The following is a 21068-nucleotide window of genomic DNA, read 5'->3' as shown; positions in this document are numbered from 1 at the left end:
GAGACTGGTTTATTGTATGCGAGTATGATGCTACCCACCTTAGCCAGATGATACAAATACCTACAACCTCTTTCTTTGAAAATTAAATAATTTAAATGTCAAACAAGGCAATGATCAAGATGTTTAAATCACCTTTCCATCCCTCACAGAAATCGCAGATGTTTGGCAATTTTAAACTTTATCTAAATGCCAGAAAGTTTATTTTGCATTAACACGCGTATTATCTTACAGAGATTAGTGACGGATAGAAAAGGGTTTTCAAACACACACCTTAATATAAATACTTATGCAGGTACAAATTACTGTTAGGTATTATTCGTAAACACTTGAATAACAGGAACTTGACCACATATGTAATAATATACATTAGTTACAATCAATACAATTGCAACATTACAACTGAAATAACATTTAATTTATGTTTCTTACACAAATGCAAGAAGAAGGTAATTTAAGTTGATTAATTAGAAAATTATTACATGCCAAATTAATTGATTATATCCTACTTATTCTTATTCTAAACTTGAGTATCTCTTACATTGAAGTAAGATGATATAAATTTAGTAATAAAAATGCATTAAAAATAACATGGCTAATTGACCATCATGCGGTATAATGTACGAGTACAGCATTAAATACTTAATTATTGAATTTTATACATTTTATGTTTTTTTTTTAATTTTTATTATTTTGCTAATTATACGACATATTATATTCTAACACAAAGATCAAGAACATGCCTTTTATTTTATTTTGTTTTTATAAACAGTGCATACATTTTATGCTTACTCAAGTTCTTTGTAAAGTAAGTTTCAACTAAGTTTTAATCTTATGATAACATTAGGTGCAGAGTTATTTAAAGTAACTACACTATTGTTTAATTTAATTCTGTAATTGATTACATGCACACGTTGTATGATACGCACCTATGATAATAGATATAAGTACATAATTTGATGGCTCACGTGACACGATTGACCGCGGCGGACGTGGAGGGGTATCCCCACCGATCAGGAGGTCGCACTGTCCTGCCGGAACGAGTACGATAAAACATATTAGTTTGCACATTCTGATCAGCTGACTGAACAATCGGTTGGTTGGAGCTGGATGTTGTTTGTGGTTGCGTAACCAACGAGGGAGAGATTACGTCATCGTCTAGGTTAAAATATGTTGGTTCTGGTCTTTTGTACGCATCTATAATTAGATGTCTCCTGTTGCGTCGCAGAATGTTACCGTTAGGCATTGAGATCAGATATGACCTAGGCCCTAAAATGCTGTGCACTATACCTGGAACCCAACTATTTAATAGTCTTAATTTTATTTTTTGTCCAATTCTTAAGGGGCTTAAGTTTCTAGTCCGTAAATCAAAATAATGTTTTTGAATTCCCTGTCTTTGTGTTAATATATCGTGATACTCTTGTTGCGTTCTTATCTTAGGTACCGTTGGGTTAGTTTTATGCGGTATTATACTTCGAAGTTTCCTGTTATATAACAACTCTGCAGGTGACGGTAAATTATCACTTATCGGTGTACATACATACTCTAACAACGCAATGTCTAAATCTGACCCGTCGAAATTAGTTTTTTTAATAATATTCTTCATTGTTTGTATGGATCGTTCCACTTGGCCGTTTGATTGCGCGTATCCAGGGGACGAAGTGACGTGGTGGAATTTCCAATTTAAAGAAAACTCTTTGAAAAGGTTAGAGGAAAATTCTGGTCCGTTGTCGCTCATTATAATTTTCGGTATGCCGTGTCTTCGAAATATGTATTTAAGTTCAGAAATTACGTTTTCTGATTTTAAACTTTGTAATTTCGCTATTTCTATAAATTTACTGAAGTAATCTACAACAAGTATGTACGACCGATTCGCTAGATGAAAAATATCTACGCCTACTTTACGCCATGGTTTTTTCGGTATTTCGTGTGAAATCAGAGGCTCCTTCGAATTCTGTTTTTTATAGGTGAGGCACGCTTGACAGTTAGACAGATAATCTTGTAATTGTGAATTAACATTTGGCCAGTACACTGTCTCCCTAGCCCTAAGTTTGCATTTATCTAATCCCAAGTGACTGGAGTGGATTTTTTTTAACATATCGTGTCGCATGCACCTTGGTATGACAATCCTATTACCCTTCCATATCATTCCAAAATCAGTAGTAAGTTCGTCTCTAATATTCCAGTAACATTTTAAAGTATCGTTTAGTTTATCCTTCCCATTTGGCCAACCACGTTTAATTACTTTTATTAAACTTTGAAGCTCATCATCCACCTTTGTGCACCTTTGTATCTCTAATAAATGTGTGTCGGTTAAAGCATTAGTAGCCGCGATTGCGCATACTTGCGCCTGCGCTTCGAGATGGTCGAGCGGGGGGAGGGGCGTGCCTGCGTTCGGTGCAGGTGCACGCGATAGTGCGTCCGCGATATACAAATATTTGCCAGGCTTGTACACTAATGTAAACGTGTATGGATATAAACGCATCAACATTCTCTGCAATCGTGCTGGAGCATTGGCAAGGGGTTTATTAATTATGTTTACAAGTGGCTTATGATCGGTTTCTATTATTATGTTTGTTCGGCCATATATATATGTATAGAATTTCTCGCAAGCGAAGACGCAAGCATACAGCTCTTTTTCGATCTGAGCGTATGCCTGCTCTGTCTTTGTCAACGACTTGGAAGCGTAACAAACTGGTAAATTCCCTTGTAGTAAACAAGCACCTAAACCATGTTTGCTCGCATCAACAGAAATCACCACTGGTGCGTTTATATCATAGTATTGCAATACTGGTGAAGAGGTTAGACCTGTTTTAAGCTCTTTAAAACAATCTTCATGATTTTTGTCCCAATGCCATTCAATGTCTTTTCTCAAAAGTTCTCTTAGCTTAGCAGACTTCTCAGAGAAGTTGGGTATAAAATTACTAACGTATGTTACAAGACCCAAAAATCTTTCCACGTCTTTTACATTTTGCGGCGTAGGCATGTCCCTAATCGCTGATATGTGAGAATCGTCCGGACGAATACCATCGCTGCCAATTTTGTGGCCAAGATATTTTATCTCGGATAAGCCGATTCTGCATTTTTGCCTATTTAGTTTTATGTTAATATCTTTGCATCTATTCAACACCGCTCTTAATCTCTGATCATGAATTTCCTTAGTTGGTCCATACACTAACAAGTCGTCAACAAATAACACTACACCCTCTATATCATCAAAATGACTATACAGCCGCTTGTGAAATATTTCAGATGCCGAGGAGATTCCATAAGGCATCCTTAAAAATTTATATCTCCCGAATACCGTATTAAAAGTACAAAGGTCTGTACAACTTGGATGGAGTTTTACCTGCCAAAAGCCTTGCTTCGCGTCTAATGTGCTGAAATACTTCGCACCTAACAACTCCGCCGTAATTTCCTCAAACGTTGGCAGTTTAAAATATTCGCGCCTAATTGCTTTATTTAAATCGCGGGGGTCCAGGCATAAGCGTAAATCACCATTTGGCTTCTTGACTACAGTCATACTGTTTACCCAATCTGTTGGACCCTCTACTTTTGAAATAATACCTTCCCTTTCCATCTCATCCAATTTGTTTTTTATCTGATCTTTTAATGCTAACGGTAGCTTTCTCGGAGCGTGGACTACTGGGGAAACGTCATTTTTTAACTGTATTTTATATTCCCCTGGCAAACAACCCATACCCTCGAAAATGTCTAAAAACTCGTCTAATATTTTTTCACTTGGAGAATGTTCGCTAATAGACCTAACTAGTTTAACTAAATTTAATTCCTCACATGAACTCCTACCAAGTACCGGACACGAATCAACATCGGCAATTATAAACTTCAAAAAATATGTATTTCCCTTGCAAACTACTTTTAAATAACATTTTCCCAATACGGCAATCTCTTCCCCAGAATAGCCACGCAACGTTGTTGATGTTTGAGTTAAATCATCAGTTGATAACTGGATTTTACTCAAGAATCTTTTAGGCAATACATTTACCTGCGCTCCAGAATCTAGATTAAACGTAATACACCCTTTATTTATCTCTAAATTTACTGACCAGTCACTGTTAACATTATTAACTTGAGCGATTACCTGATCGGTGGAGTCCTCTTGTATTTCGTACACTCGACGCGACGATCGACACATTCTCGCATAGTGATTCATCCGATTGCAATTGTTACACCGTACTCCGAACGCGGGGCACTCCATCCTTCTGTGTGCATGACCGCAATTACTACAGCCGTTAAAAGTTCTCTGCGGTTCACTTGAAGTTCCTTGCGGTGATGGATTGTTGTAACGATTAAACGTCCTCTCTCTGGGGTTAGGAGTGGAAAATGAAGATCTGGTATGATATGTCTGTTGCTCCCGAGCACCGCTGGGCGCGTTTGATCGCATCGGTGTGTGAGGCGGCCGGCGCGGGCGGTTTATGGCGGCTGAGGCATAACGCCTATTTACTACATGCACGTCACAGGTTTTAGTTCCGGATTGATTATTGTTTTGTGAAACTTCGTGTACGTGCTGTTCGACACTATTTGTTTTTATATTCAATGCCTGTATTTTTGACATCTCCGCTAACTTGCATATGTCCATGGCTTTCTTTAATGTAATGTCTGGTTCCCTCAGCATCCGTTCCGAAAGGGTCACCTCTCTCACACCACATATGAACCTGCTGCACAGTAATCCATCACGTAATTCTCCAAACTCGCATTTGGCTGCTATCTTATTTAGTTCAAACATGTACTGTTCGGTTGACTCTAACTCCTTCTGATCTCTTTTAAAAAATTTATGCCTTTCGACTGCCAAATTTTTTACCGGAACAAAAAACGCATCAAACTTCTGTAGCAAGTCTCCCACCGTATCCGTGTCGTTGTTTGTAAATTGCTCGTACACCTCTCGACATTTGGTTCCGATGACATGCAACAATATATTTACTTGCACTTTATTAGTTTTCGCTGAAGGTTCACATGCTTCGAAATAGATTTTAAAAGATTTCTTCCAATTGTCCCACTCAGCACTTAAATTTCCGGAAGTCACATTAACTAGATTATTCTCGAACGAGAATGGCGGTGGTGGTTGTAAAACCGACTCCATTTTTAAAGAAATGTCGACGCTCTTCTCCAAATCGGCACTTCCGCTCTCACTTCCACTGTCTGTCATTTATAAGCCGCACAAATCAAACTAAATCGACTTTATTAAACACTGTAAATATCATTATATTTAGGTACCGACTGCGCCATGTCAAGGTACGCTGTTTGGGAGTCGTGAATCAAACACGGGCACCGAGCTGAGACTGGTTTATTGTATGCGAGTATGATGCTACCCACCTTAGCCAGATGATACAAATACCTACAACCGCGATAGTTACTCATGAAATAAAACTATGAAAACGGATTATATCGCGTATATTGAATTTATAATACATCCCGACGTTTCGAAGAGTTCGAAACGTCGGGATGTATTATAAATTCAATATACGCGATATAATCCGTTTTCATAGTTTTATTTCATGAATATTTAAAATGTTGAAAAATTTTGAGCGGTTGAAACGCTCATAATTTTTGGCGCGAATTCGACAGAGCGTGATGACGTCACACGTTGGGCGGCCCAACTGACGTTTGCTACTCATTAGTGTCATTACACTAATCTGTCGAACGCGTGACGTCACGTGGCGTTTCAAGCGTTTCGCTCACTAGCTTTTCGCGGGCAAATTTTTGTACTTTTTATTTATAATTTTAAGTAATTAAATGGTAATTTAAAAACGGAAATGCATCTGTAACATGATATAACGGTAACAAACATCCGAATAAAACATATTTCGTTCAAATAAAAACTTGATGCATGAGGCTAATTACAAGCCGAAGCTCGTGAAACTAAGTGATTAGTGAATCGGAGTATTGGGGATCAATCCGGAGTTGTTCGGGCGTAAACGAGTTTCTGTGTTCGTAATGCGTATCGCAGACTCGGAATAGTAATCGTTAACCAAGGGATGAAAGGCACTCATTTCTGCCGAAGTAGTTTGGCGCTCGAACGCGGTGGGAGCGTCAACAGTCCGAGGCTGATATGATGCCTTTCACCCGAGTTAAAGACTACTTTTCATTACGAATATGAGGAAAGTAAAATGCATGTGTTTTTTAAAAACATGACTACGTACATTTATACTATTTCTTGAGGATAATTTCAATTCACAATTTAGGTAAACGTTGTGGAATAGGGAGTTCAATAGCAGAATGGAAATTGTATAACAAATCCATTTAAAAGCAAATTTAAATTGTTTATCTTAAAAAAATTAAAAAAATCGTACTTGGAAAGTAAAATGCTCTAGTGCAGAAACGTGTCACTTTCTACACATTTTTTAGAACATCAATAACCCTCTTTCAGAGCATAAGTAATGAAAAAGAATAATAAGTATAACCAGAAACCTCTCTTTACGCTTAATCTTATCGATTCGGTAACACAATCAATTCAGTTACCTTATCATTCGGTAACCCTATCATACTGTTACCTGATTGTAACGGTAAGTTTATTGAAAGGGTAACCTTAACATTTAACTGAGTTCATCTCAAAACCCCATCGCGGTTAATAGGTCGGTTGCTTAAAAGTTTGCTAGTTTTGGTACATTTAAAGTAGTTTTCTATACAGCCTTATTTAGTAATGTGCCAGTAAATTCCCATTAATCCGTGGCTGATTGGTTGTGAATTATGCATTAAAGAAAAGTTTATTTCGTTTTTTTTTTTTTTTTGGCATTTTATATGTATATTTTTTTCTTTATTTTCTTTATTAAGGTAAAAAAATTATAATTGGGACAGGTTTGTACACCGTAATCGGCTAACGTTTTGCTTGCTGATAGTCTAAAAACTTTCAGTGCTCCCCTGATTGGAACAGCAGGGAACTTGTACAAAGTTTGTGCCAATAACCAATTTGTGGTATCGCGACAGGCGAAGGAAGCGGATAGTTGCCAACTTGCCAATATTCCACTAGGAACTATCAACTATCTCCATCATATTAAATATATCAATAACGGGTCACTCACGTATTTTAAGTCGAAAAACGCTCGACATGTTTCACTCCGTACCGAGGAGTGTCACCAGGAGCTTAAAATACATGAGTGACCCGTTGTCTCATATGTCTGTGTCTCACGGAAGTATAGTTATTAAAACTATCTCCATCATTTATAATCATTGAATTATTCATTATACAGGGTGAAATTTTAACCACCATTCATACTGCGTAGTGACACTAGTGACGTTAATAGGTCATACTGAACAACTTTTGTTATGTGACTAATGCCGAAATAGCGAAAAAAATTTTAGCTGCCCCATAAAAATCTGTGGCATCACATCAGCCATCAGCAATGTATGAAACAGACAATTTTTTTTCGCGATTTCAGCATTGGTTCCATAATAAAAGTTGTTCAGTATGACCTATAAAGTCACTACGTAGAGTATGAGTTGGTTAAAATTTCACCCTGAATTAACCGGCACGGGGAACCAGTATTTTGCGCCATGAGTTGCTGCCGTTTCGGCATCAAACCATAGAAGCGGAGAGAGTCTCGCGACCTAAACGCGTAAGCGCCTTGAATTTTTCGGCGCTTACGACGTTTTTGTCGTGTGGTACAGGTTCATTTCATTTCATATCTTTATTGCTATCATGTTCATCATAGTACAGGTGTTACAATAAATACATTTGTAGGTACATGACACCCTGGTAGGGCACTGCAACATTCTTAAATCTAGGTGTATTTTTACATTTCTAGTACTAATCATAATATGTACTTAATTAAAATAATATCATTAATACATAAATTTAATAAAAATCGAATTATTAAATATTAAATAATTAAATATGAGTCAAAATATTGGCTTACATCTTTATTGTTTATGAAGAATTTAAATTAATTAGAATTATACTTTAAAATTTTAGTGTTAATTATATTAGGTATGAGAGTAAAGATACTGGCAGGTAAAAATGAATTATTAGTTTTCCGAAAAAAAACTCTTTAGTAGAATAAAAGTTTTTCTGTAGTAGATATTTTTTTAATTGGGTTTTAAATTCTTGTTGGGTTTTAAGGTTGCGATTACGACAATTTAATCGTTTGGTATGGCTTCACTATAGTAATTATAACTCAATGATTATAATTACAGGTCTAATGTCAATCCCCCTTAAGGGGCCCACTGACTATCAGTCCGCCGGACGATATCGGCCTGTCAGTTAGAACAAAAATTTGACAGTTCCGAACAACTGACCGGCCGATATCGTCCGGCGGACTGATAGTCAGTGAGCCCCTTTAATTAAGAAGGGCGTAACGCCAATAAATTAGAAGGACATTAAAAATATATGGCGCGACGCACGAAACTTGCGACGGAAGATATATCCGTTGCGCGGGTTAAACCTTTCATCTCAATTACTCTCAAAATATACATTCGTTTGAAATTTTGCATCCCTCGGCTATACATTTTAGCGGCAGTAATGCAGTAATGTCGTGCTACAATACAGCAGCAGTAATGCTGGTGCAGTCTGAAACCGAACGTCACCTTTAATCACAAAAAAATCCTACTTTCAGAATCTGCTCTCTTTCGGAGACTGCTTAACATCAGGCGGGCCGTATGCTTGTTTGCCACCGACGTAGTATAAAAAAAACCACCAATAAATGTTTTTATTCTATTCTTGTTCTTATTAATCCGATCGAGTTAACATAAAACCGTTTATCTCCAGCCCCCTAAGATCATTCCACAATCCTTCACGAAAAACAGGAATCCTGATATATTAGCCGTAAAGAGCGGAAAGATAGGGGGTGAAAGGGGGGAGGGAGAGTAGTTAGTTTGTGCCGGTTCTAGCCCCTCCTCCTCCTCCCGTTCTAGACCAAAACTTTTCCGCTAGGGGGCGCCACTAGTTAGTTTGGCAAAGATCCGTCAGATGGCGCCACTAGTTAGTTTGGCAAAGATCCGCTAGGTGGCGCCACTTGCTAGTTCCATAAAAGTCCGCCAGAGGCGCCACTAGTTAGTTCTAAAAATATCCGCTATGAAATGTATAGATGGCGCCACTTGTTAGTTCCGCAATGATCCCCGCTAGATGGCGCCACTGTGTATGTGTAAGAGCGCCTGTTGTTATTTTCATAGCAAATCCGTTAGATGGCGCCACTTGTGAGTTCCATAGAAATCCGCCAGAGGCGCCACTAGTTAGTTTGGCAAAGATCCGTGAGATGGCGCCACTTGTTAGTTCCGCAATGATCACCGCTAGATGGCGCCACTTTGTATGCGAGTTATCGATTCGCTTAATGGTTCTCGATGAAATGTATAGATGTCGCTAGAGTCAGTGGACGTGGAAGTTTTAGTTCCAAAAACATCCGCTACAAAAAGGTATAGATGAGCTGCCGTCCGAGTAGTTCTAAAAAAGTCCGCAGCTAGTTAGGCAAAGATCCGTTAGAGGAAGCTACGTTTCAAAAGTGCGCTAAGAAATGTATAGATGTCGCTAGAGTCAGTGGACGTGGAGGTTTTAGTTCCAAAAACATCCGCTACAAAAAGGTATAGATGAGCTGCCGTCCGAGTAGTTCTAAAAAAGTCCGCAGCTAGTTAGGCAAAGATCCGTTAGAGGAAGCTACGTTTCAAAAGTGCGCTAAGAAATGTATAGATGGCGCTAGCAGCACTGAGTACACTTTGTAAGCTAAGTTTATAAAGAAAAAAAAGAAAAAAGTGACGGGGTGGCGCATCCATGCACAGTGGCTAAGGTCGGATTCGAACCGGCGCTATTCTTTAGCTAACGTCTCTCATTCATGATGATGATGAACCCTTAGGCCACCTCGTCACTGTATAACAGGTTCAAATTTCGAGACTATATGTGAGCAGCAGCAGCAGAATCATAGTAGGACTAGGCGTTGTGTGAAATTCGCAGCGAGTCCTACTGGAATGTCGGAATGTGGCATCACAGCAGTGACACGTGCAAATGAGGTATGCACCCAGACACCCCGCCCCCTACGCCCACTCAGCCGCGTACGCATTCCATGATTACGTCATGCGTCTAGACACCCGGCGCATGACGCAAGTTATTCTCTCGCCCAGTTGTTGTCGGCCAGCCAACCTCACGCGACGTCACGCAGTACGGTGTCGTTTGAGCTCGCGATTCGTAAACAATATTTTTATAAAACAGTCATCTTACTACCATATTCTACTACTACTACTATTCCAGTGTCACAACGAATATCGCGTTATAGTCAATAACGATGGATCTGCAAGCTTCATCACATACCAAATGTAAGTTTTTATTTCAATTATATACAAGTTGTACTAACATGTTGAGTATTTAAACTCTGTTCTATGTAATTTGAAAATCTATCACTTTTTACACTTGCTTACTTTTAATATAAATAATTACAATATTTTGTATTATATCTTCCCCAGCTGCAGCTGACACGACTGACGGTACCAACACCACCACCACCACCACCACTTGGTGCTGCCAGTGCTGGTTGTCCACCATTAAAACAGGCGGCGGCGGCGTCGGCGGCAGTGGTTGTAGCAGTTCCACTTCTCAATCGCCACCAGCAGCAGCAGCAGCAGCAGCAGCACAACCGATGACAACAACAACAAAAGCACAAGACGATGGGGCCATGTACTGCTGCGATACCGAGAGCGATACCAGCAGCAGCAGCAGCAGCAGCAGCAGTGATGAAATGAAAATCAAGTGGCTAAAAGCGTTCGAGGACAATACTCTGATTAAAAGATGGCGCCTGCCCATGGCATTACACACATTTAGAGGGGAAGTAGCGAAATTGTTGAAACGTATATATTTCGAAGGTCACCATGCAGACGATTGTCATGTTTACTGGTTAATTGTAATGTGGTATGATTTAAACGATACAGTGGAAGAGATTGTAGAAGACGCTCAAATCAACTATCAAGACTGGATTGTGTTATTAGGCGGTGTTAAAGCGGAACTTTTTTCACGTGCAGTGTTCAATATGAAATCTTTTAATTGTTTGATCAATGTTATATTTTGTGTGGTAGGTCCGAACATAATAGCTTCCGGTGATTATGAATGTGTGTAAGAGTCCTCGTACAGATATAGATGTTTTTTTTTCCCATTCTAATTGTTTAATTTTAAATTGCTAGCTCGCTGCGAATGTATAAATAGGTACTACACAATTATAAAATAAATATATATATATATATATAGATGTTTTTATTGAATGAAACCTCATTGACTTAGAGTAGATAAATATTTATTGAGAAAAAGGAAAACTTAGACAATGTTATCTTTATCTATCCAACTCTTTTCATTTAAGCCGAGCCATTTTACATACACTTTATTTCCACGACGTTTCAAAACTTTTTCCACTAGATAAATGTCATTGTGTTTAGTTTTCTGCAACTCTTGTTCGTAGAAACATCCAGAGATGGGTTGGTGATTAGCGTCTTGAAGTAAATATGTCACTGGATTCGTAGTTTGCACTTTAGTTATTGTAAATATCTCCGTAGTCCAATTGCCTATGTAGCCTTTGGCGAAAGTGGATTTATATTTACTAATTCTCACATGTTGACCCACCTTGAACTTGGCACGAGGTTTGATTTTAATGTGATTGTAGACTTTATGTAACAACTGTTTAGAGTTGTTTTTATTCACACTCGCCGGCGTCATACCGATAGTGCGGTGCAGTTTGTTGTTGTAACAATATCCCACTTGGCTTATCAGTTGTAGCCATTTGTATGAACCATTCAAGCTAAATTGTTTCCAAATCCAATGTTTTAAGGTTCTAATTAGTCTTTCCACTATGGAAGCTTTCATCGCACTATAGGTAGAGTAGTGATTGATGTGATGACTATTCATGAGCGATTGAAATTTGACATTGAAAAACTCTTTCCCATCATCTGATTGAATATTCTTGGGCTTTCTGCCGACTTGACTCAAAATTCTGCTCATTGCCTTTGTAACATGTTCAGCGCTTTTAGATTTTAGCGGTTGCATCCAAGCGTACTTTGAAAAGGTATCAATACACACTAGAATGTATTTATAGTTGTTATTATACTTGGAGTACTTTTGCATATCAATTAGATCAATCTGCCACGTGTCATCGAGCCCCCTCTGAACGAATCGACGACGTGGAAATGTTTTTCTCGCATACTTATGTATCTCGTCGACTACTTGAGCTTTACTCATTTTTCTTCAATATAATACGCTTTCCTGGAAACGCTGCCGCTTCCGATGGTGTTTGTGGTTGTGGTGTAGAAATTCTTTGTGATAATTTTTCAAACTTGAACCGTAAATCTTTTAAATCTTTAACATTTGCCTTTAGCTTTGCGTTTAAAAATACCACTTGTTCATCTAGTTCAGCTCTACATATGGCATCAGTTTTGAGAAAAGACTTGTGAATTCCCGCCACTCGTCTATTTTCAAAATTTACCAAATCTCGTTCCACTTTTATGTCGTCACGGATTGTAGATTCGCTACCCAAGTATTGTCCAAACTTGTTAAGAGGCATTGTGAAAGTGAACCATGGAGAGAGTCCTCATCCGTATTTATAACAAGGGGCGTGTACGTGTGGGGAGGCTTGGATACAAAACAGGTCTGTTTTATTAGATAACAGGTTTAAAAAAAAAAACAGCCAACAGAAGAGGGTCAGTTTTCTTACTTTAAAACTATACCGCTCTCAGTCAGTTCCTCAACGATTGCATTGATCTCGTTCGAATGAGAGGTGTTGCCAGCACTCTGTGATGCTATCAAAAGCTGTAAACGACTCACCAGTTCGTTTGGATCATCCCAATAGATGTAATCAGTTTTCGGATAAAAAGTTTTAGTTGTTAATAAATCCCTTTTACCAGAGTTCAAACATCCACCTCCTTTATGTTTCTTTGATTCTTGTAGTTGTTTAATGTAGCGTTGATACTTTAAACTTCTATCTCCACTCAATTGACCGTTTGGTGAGAATCCTCTACGATGAGCGTTTGTCATGTCTAAAATCTTATTGTAATCCTCTACATCTTTTCTCGAAACAATATGCTTGTTTGGTAGTCTTTTAAAGATGAGTTCCAACAGTCCAGGAGTCATGTTGAATCGTAAATGTTTAACATGTAACACGTCATCAATGATTTTAACTCGACTATTACCAATATGCATTTTATCATCCTCGAGATAAACACCAAATGGTATTTTTGGCGTTTTAATAAGATGTTTAATATATTTGTTTTGTAGATCATCAATACTACTATTATTACCACCACCACCTTCATCGGCGTCAATGTCAAGAGCCGACTTCATATCATCATCATTATCGCTACTCGTAAGCTTTTCATCTCCCTCTGTTTTTGTTCCATCATCTTCTTCTTCTTCATCATCATCATCATCATTAAAATCATTAGAATCATAATCATCATCATCAACAGCAAACTGTTGTGTTTTTTTTAAAAGATTATTACTGTACTTGAGTAGTTTACTATTGGGCTCTTCGGTTTTGATTAGATATTTCCTTTTACGTGATCCTTGTGGTAATGGTGTGGAGGTATTTATCAAGGGAGGATGAGGATGATGAGGGTAATTCATTACTGTGGGTTTGGCATTGTCACCATTATCATTCTTATTATTACCCTTTGACTCTAAAGCTTTATTCATCAAAACATTGAGCGGTTTTGTAATTGGTTCAAAGGTTTGCGCTAGCGAAGTGTCGAGCGACGTCTTATCTGCTCGCAACGCTTTTACTTTTCTCTTTACACTCTCAATGGAGTCTACGAGTTTCCGTTTCAACTTTTTGTTACCAAACATGTCTTCTTCTTCTTCTTCTTCTTCTTCTTCTTCTTTTTTAGTACAAGTGCACCGTTGCTAATGTAAATTAATAGAGGTTCGTCCTCAGTAGCCGACCGCATAAAACTGATAATAAACCGGAGATGACACTAAATTTTATACAATAATGAAAACGTCAAATCCTTTACGATATCGACCCTTGTTAATGTCTCTCTCCTTGTCGATTGTTAAAAAAGTGTACTTTTTCTGCCAACACTCGCGACAAATTTCCTTAAACTTTTCCCAACTCATATCGGTGTTTACGTGATCGTCATAGGCATGTTTTAAATTCAACTCGTCCTGCTTGAATAGCAATATAAGATTGGCATTGTCACGTACCAACTGTTTAGGTATCCTACTATATGTCTGGCACAAGTAGAAACAATCCAACCAACGATGACGTCCCATTGCAAAGTACTGACGAATGGCATCTTGATCTTCCAAAGCCACATCATCAAATACAATGACGCTGTCCTCGGCGGCTTCTTCCGGTGGGACGACTTGACTCTTATCATTGTACGTGTGAAACGGTATGTCACCCGCCTGCTCTAAAACTTTACCCAGAAACTTGTATTTAGGTTGATTCAATGATTTCGAATACAGATACACATTATGAAACTTTACACCGTTCGGATGTAAGAGTAGAGACAACAAAACATTTGTCTTGCCACAATTGGAAGGTCCACAGATGAGACATCTAATGTTATTCGCCAGCAACGAGCCATGTTTAAAAGAGTTTTGATCATGTGCTTTTACATTGTCATCCAGCACAACACTCCAATCTTTAATAGCGAGTGACGTGTTTTGTTTTTTAAGCTTCATTTCAGTGTGATGTACCAAATCGTAAGGACGTGTATTTTATACACATTCACATGTCCAAAAGTATAAAAATTATATAGATATATATAGGCATACTTTATAATCACCGGCACAGTCAAGTAGAGATACTTGAGATGATAACACACATTGGTGGGGTTAGTGTTAAACATAATCCCAAACGACGTAGACGACAGCAACCTCATAATAGCTGTAGCGGCGGTGGTATAATAAATAGTTTAATTAATAATCTACCATTTGAAGTGCACATACCCGGTTACAATTATTGCGGTCCCGGTACTAGATTGAAGGAGAGATTGGCTCGCAACGATCCCGGTGTGAATCCGCTTGACGAAGCTTGTAAATTACACGATATAGCCTACTCGCGTGACAAGACATTGGAGGGACGACATCAAGCAGATTTACTATTGGCCAAAGCTGCTAAAAATCGTTGGCTTGGTGGCCACAATCGTCCAATTGGTGAACGTATTGCCGCGTTGGCGGTAGATAAGATTATGAAGTATAAAGTTAAACACGGTATGGGCATGATTCCCATATCAAAAGTCATAAAAGCAAGTCGTGATGCTGTAAAGAAACACATTGCGAAAAAGAAAGATACAACTACTAATACACTACTCAAAGTGGGTGTAAAAGCGGCAAAACATTTTGTTAAAGGAAAAATTGTCAAGGGACAACACAAACAGCGAGTCATCCCGATACCCAAGAGAGGCGGTTTCCTGCCAGCTTTGATACCGCTACTGGGTGCTTTAGCCGCCACGGGAACTTTGGCCGGTGGTGTTACCACTGTTGCTAAAAATATTTATGAAATGGTAAAGAGCAGAAATAATAATAATAATAATACCGAAAGCAAGATTGTCGGTAGAGGTTTATATTTAGCACCTTATAAACGTGGAATGGGACTCTACATTACACCGGCTAATGGAGGCGATGAAAAAAAAAAAACAAGAAATTAAATTTACCCCCAATGGGTAAAGCTCTCACCGATGTGGACATTGTGAGATTTGAACGTAGAGTGAAAATCCCCTACTTTAGAGGTGTTTTCATGCGAGATAATCTCCCAAAGAAACCTCACTATTATGAAACTGGTATTATCAATTTGGACTCTCAGCGGGGTGAAGGTACGCATTGGTGTGCCTATGCGAAAAAGGGTGATTATTGTCTATATTTTGATAGCTTTGGTGATTTGAGGCCACCTCGAGAGTTTATTGATTATATAAATGATGTCAAACAACAACAACAACAACAACGCAACGTGCGAATAGAGTATAATTACAATCGATTGCAGAAATTTAATACTGTAAATTGTGGACACTTGTGTTTGGATTTCCTATATACCAATGCTAAGCGTTTGTTTTAAATAAATATCATGAGCATTACATGTGTAGCTTCATTCTTACATTAAACGTGGTAGACGTCAGCAGGTATCATCATCATCATGTCTATGACATCATTCACAATTAGTGTGAGCGGTAACGAGCCTGTGTTGAATGTAGACTTTCAACCGGCTCTAGAATTGGACATTGATGGTTTTTACGAGTGTGCTCTCGTGTACTTTAAGACTTTCAACACTATTCCCAATGTTGATAAGAGCAATAATCTGTTTCACTATGGGGATGATATAATCGCAATTCCTGAAGGTTCATACGAGCTCTCCAGCATAATACACTTGTTGAAGGAGGAAATGTCAAAGAGGACTAAAGGGTCAGAGGGTGAAGGAATGGTGGCAGTGGCAGACATCTTGGTAAATAACAATACCTCCAAATGTATGATTTTCTCGCCAAAGTATGATATTCACTTTGACAAACCAAACAGCATAGGGTCACTGTTTGGTTATTCACCGAAAAAGCTCAAAGCAAAAACTGCACATTGGTCGGATAAAACAATTAACATAATCATAACAAACACTATAAGAATAGAGTGTAACATTGTGGAGGGCTCATTCGTAAACAACAAGCCGTCACATGTTTTACACGAGTTTTCACCTGACGTCCCGCCCGGCTATCAAATTATTGAACAACCCACCAACATTATATATCTGCCTGTCAAGAAGAGTAACATTCGCATACAAAACATTGGTTTGCGCATTGTAAACGAGCACGGTGATACGGTGAATTTTCGAGGTGAAAGCATTGCACTTCGTTTGCATATTCGTAAAAAGTAAAATGATTATTCATAACAATAAAAGCCCTGGTAACAACACCTCTACAATTAGTCGAGATCTTGCTCTCGTTGAGAGAACTACTACTCTTCATCCTCATCGTCATCGTCGTATTAACAAGAGACAGCTGCACCAGTCACTACAGAAACAACAACAACAACAACAGCCAAAGAAATTGACTAGAGAAAACAGTGCATTTTTACAGAGTATCGGTTTCAAAGTATGTCCTCGTCATCTATATTAGACATTGGTGAGAAGGTGTTATTCGACGATAGTATAGAAAGTATAGAATTTCACCCATACACTCCGTATAATGACTCTTTCAAAAATAACGACAACATCCACATTTGTATCAACCGTCAAGATCTAATTCTACTGCCGAGTCAGAGTCAAATATTAGTGGAGGGCACAGTGGAGAAAGGATGTCTACTGGTGAACAATGGTGCTGCATTTTTATTTCAAGACATTCGTTATGAATTGAACGGTGTGGAGATTGATCAAGCGAGAAACTGCGGTATCACGTCCACCATGAAGGGACTAGTCTCCTACACCAAGGAAATGGATCATAGTCTTCAGACGGCGGGGTGGGAAGTTGGCGCCAAAAAGATACATGACAAGTTTACTGTAACTATACCACTATCTCATATCTTGGGTTTCGCCGAGGACTATAAGAAGGTTATAATGAATGGGAAACACGAGTTGATATTGAATCGCGCCAGTACAGATGTAAACTGTTTAGATTTAGCAGCCGTTGATGCCAACACGGTACCGCAACCGCCGGTTCCAAATGGTGAGATTGAAATCACCCGTGTCACATGGAGGATGCCAGTCATAAAAGTATCAGACAAGGAGAAACTGCGCTTAATGTCGTATGTTGAGAGAAGCATACCGGTTCAGATAGCGTTCCGCACATGGGAGCTGTATGAATACCCCATACTACCTGCCTCAGAACGTCATATTTGGTGCATCAAGACGAGTACTCAGCTGGAGAAACCTCGCTATCTCATTGTTGGTTTCCAAACGGCTCGTAGGAACGACAAGAGCAAAGATATGAGTATATTCGACCATTGTAATCTCACCAATTGCAGGGCGTATTTGAACGCACAGTATTATCCATACGATTCCTTTTCGGCTGAATTTAAAACAAACAACTATGTGCTTTTATATGACGCATTTACCAATTTCCAACTATCCTACTACAACCGTGATCATACCAGCCCCCAAGTAAATTATGCTCATTACAAGACACAATCTCCATTGGTAGTCATCGACACGTCAAGACAGTGTGACAGCTTCAACTCGGGAGCTGGGGCTATTGATATTAAATTGGAAATGGAGTTTAAAGGGAACGTGCCGGCTAACACCACGGCATACTGTCTCATTATCAGTGATTCACTGTTTGAGTACAACGCACTCACCAGTACCACGCGTAAAATCATTCAGTAGACCATTGACCGTCTTCACTTGTAAACGTGTCTTGGAGCTTTAAAAAAATAATAATTAAAAAAATGAATTATTCAAACATTTTTTCACCTTCTTACACACCGTCAATTGATTGTTCCGGTGCTGCTGCTGCTGCTGCTGCTAATGTTGTTGGTTTCGGTTGCTGTGAGCTGAGCAAGAGTGTCTACAATCTTAAACGCTGTCCTGCTGACGCAAGTGCTCTGATTGAAAATATCCATGTATACTTAAAGTTGCAGTTTATTGAAGCTAAAATCAGATTAGATACCTGTGTCAGTTTTAATGGACAATATAAACTCACCTGTGAAGAATGGAATACAATGTTTGCGGAAAAAGTTGATGTAATTGGAAACTACTTTCATAACCCAATGAGTGTTTCACCAGAGCTGCTTCAGTGCGATCGTCTTCGGATGTGTATCTCTCCAGTACCGTTGCTTTTACTCACATGTGACGGTGACGATGATGATGAATCTATGACAAACTCACACCCCTTGGTGATTAACCACATGGAATGGAGTCTTATCGAATGTGTTATGGAGTGTATTAACGCACGTATCGGATACTTGAACAAGATAAAGTCTACATATGAGAACCGTCTCAACTTTTTCAAAAAGCATTTCAAGATATATTACCCCACCAATATTCAGCAGGCACGCAATATTATAAGTAGTTTGTGCAACGTAAACGATATTGTCGACTCTGAAATAAAGTGTTATGCAGCCGATATTTTGTTTAATACCTATATTTTCATTGAATAGATTAAAGATTGATGAAAATAAAAAGTATCAATAACTAACCATTTTTTTTATTTTAACATAAACCCTTATTATTCTTTAAGCAAAAAAAAAATGCAGTCTCTTCTTTGACTTGTCTTTGATTGATGATGCAATAATCACAATAATAATAATATGTGCGTGGGCGGCACCCGCCGTCCTGCACCTGCCGTCGCGACATTTGTGTGTGTGTGTGTGTGTGTGTATGTGAGTGTACCAGGCAGTGCCAGCGCACCTCACCGCCGCATTCCTGAGTTACGTCATCTTTCTAGACACTTCCACGTCCCCCGCTCCCCGCGCCCCGCAGACGCACGCCCAGTTGCCTGCGAGTCAGCCGTCACGTGGCACGCCCCGTACCTCGTAAATAATTTCCAGCTAATAATAATTTCGTCAGTCTGAGTGTATGTAGATGTGTAAAAAGTAAACATGGTCATTGTTTGTGAATATTGTAACCAAAACTTTACTCGGAAAGATAACATGCTTCGACATGTGGTTTACTGTAAGAAACATTTAAAGTCGGATAAGTCAGCGTGTTCTAAACGTGATAAGACCTTTCCAAAGCAAGATATACCTGCCAAATGTGAAAATTCATATCAGCGGTTGGGGGAGAAACGCAGTCGAGTTAGCGATGAAGAGCTACCACTACGAGCTAAAGATGACGCATCAACCTCCAAAAAGCGAAAATGTGATATATGTGAAACAGATGTCACGTCATTACATAATCACCTGAAGAGTGCAATGCATAAACAGAGTCTAAAATGTGAGATGTATGATGGAGATACGGAAATAGTAACATCCGCTTTCAAGAGCCGGATAATCTCATATAGACTGTTTTCGAAGGATGAATATCTCACTCCTGAAGATTTCATGGAGAGTGTACGCCTGCGAGTTATTAACCTTATAGAGGAGAACATTTCTAGGGTTAAGAGCGCTGTTAAGGTGAATTTAGAACTCTTCGGACGATACAGTAAATGGATAAAGGTTAATGATAATGATCAGGAGGTGGAGGAGGTGAAATCTTTCAATACTAAGAATAAAGTGATTTCATTAGATGCTAGCAAAATAAATAAAATATATCAATCGTTTATGGAGGAGATCCGAGTCAAGGCTGAAGACTTTCAAGAACGTGACAGTGGGTGGGCTATAAGTAAAGTGCTGCATCTAGAAGTGAATATTAATAAGTATCAACCCTTGCAAGGATCATCGTACATCCCCCTTCCAAAGTGGGTGCAAGCGAGGAAGGCCTGTATTAATGTTAAAAATGATGATAACGCATGCTTTGCGTGGACCGTTGTTAGTGCTCTCTACCCTGGTGATAAACATGTGGATCGCCCCACATCATATCCCCACTATAAGGAGATACTAAACCTTGAAGGAGTGTCTTTTCCCATGTCATTGAGTGGGATTAAACGTTTTGAAGTATTGAATAATATAAGTGTAAACGTATTTGAAATCATTGAGGAGTCAATAGCGGGACCTGTGTATCATTCGAAAAAACGACGCGACCGTCATATAAATATGCTTATAATCGAAGATGGTGAGAAGAAACACTTCTGTTGGATAAAAAAATTAAGTAGATTGATAAGCGCGCAGCTTTCAAGACATCATCATAAGATGTGGTTTTGTGATGGATGTCTCTTACCTTTTTCTAATGAAATTAAATTCAAGCAGCATATAAAACATGACTGTTCCCATGTTAAAACAATTATACCAAATGATGGGGATAATATATTAAAGTTTAAAAACTTTCGAAATCAATTACGAGCACCAGTTGTCGTGTATGCTGATTTCGAGGCTTTACTAAAGCCTATAATACCTACATGCTTGCCGTCTCAATCTTCCTCATATACTCTAGACTATCAGTCACATGAACCGTATAGCTTTGGTTATTTTATTAAATGCTCATATGATGAATCAAAATCGAAATATGTTACATTTCGCGGTGAGGACTGTGCGAAAGAGTTTATTAAATCATTAGAGACAGAGTTAGTGCCATTTGTAAACAAGATTAATACTATAGAACCTATGCGTTCTCTTACACGAGAGCAGCAGGTAGAATTCCAAT

General features: G+C 38.7%; 2 protein-coding genes across 2 annotated transcripts; one reads left to right on the top strand and one right to left on the bottom strand.

Annotated features, from left to right (window-relative positions):
- Nucleotides 1-961: 961 nt before the first annotated feature.
- LOC134741738 (uncharacterized protein K02A2.6-like) lies at nucleotides 962-5164 on the bottom strand. Its single transcript, XM_063674631.1, has one exon. The coding sequence runs from the start codon at nucleotides 5162-5164 to the stop codon at nucleotides 962-964; it is 4203 nt and encodes a 1400-aa protein (XP_063530701.1).
- Nucleotides 5165-16991: 11827 nt separating this feature from the next.
- LOC134741737 (uncharacterized) lies at nucleotides 16992-18215 on the top strand. Its single transcript, XM_063674630.1, has one exon. It carries the CDS (start codon nucleotides 16992-16994, stop codon nucleotides 18213-18215), a length of 1224 nt encoding a protein of 407 aa, XP_063530700.1.
- The last annotated feature ends 2853 nt before the right edge of the window (nucleotides 18216-21068 follow it).

Source organism: Cydia strobilella, chromosome 5 (assembly GCF_947568885.1).
Source record: "Cydia strobilella chromosome 5, ilCydStro3.1, whole genome shotgun sequence".
In the NCBI taxonomy this organism is placed as follows: domain Eukaryota; kingdom Metazoa; phylum Arthropoda; class Insecta; order Lepidoptera; family Tortricidae; genus Cydia; species Cydia strobilella.
This window is presented reverse-complemented; position numbering and strand designations above follow the sequence as displayed.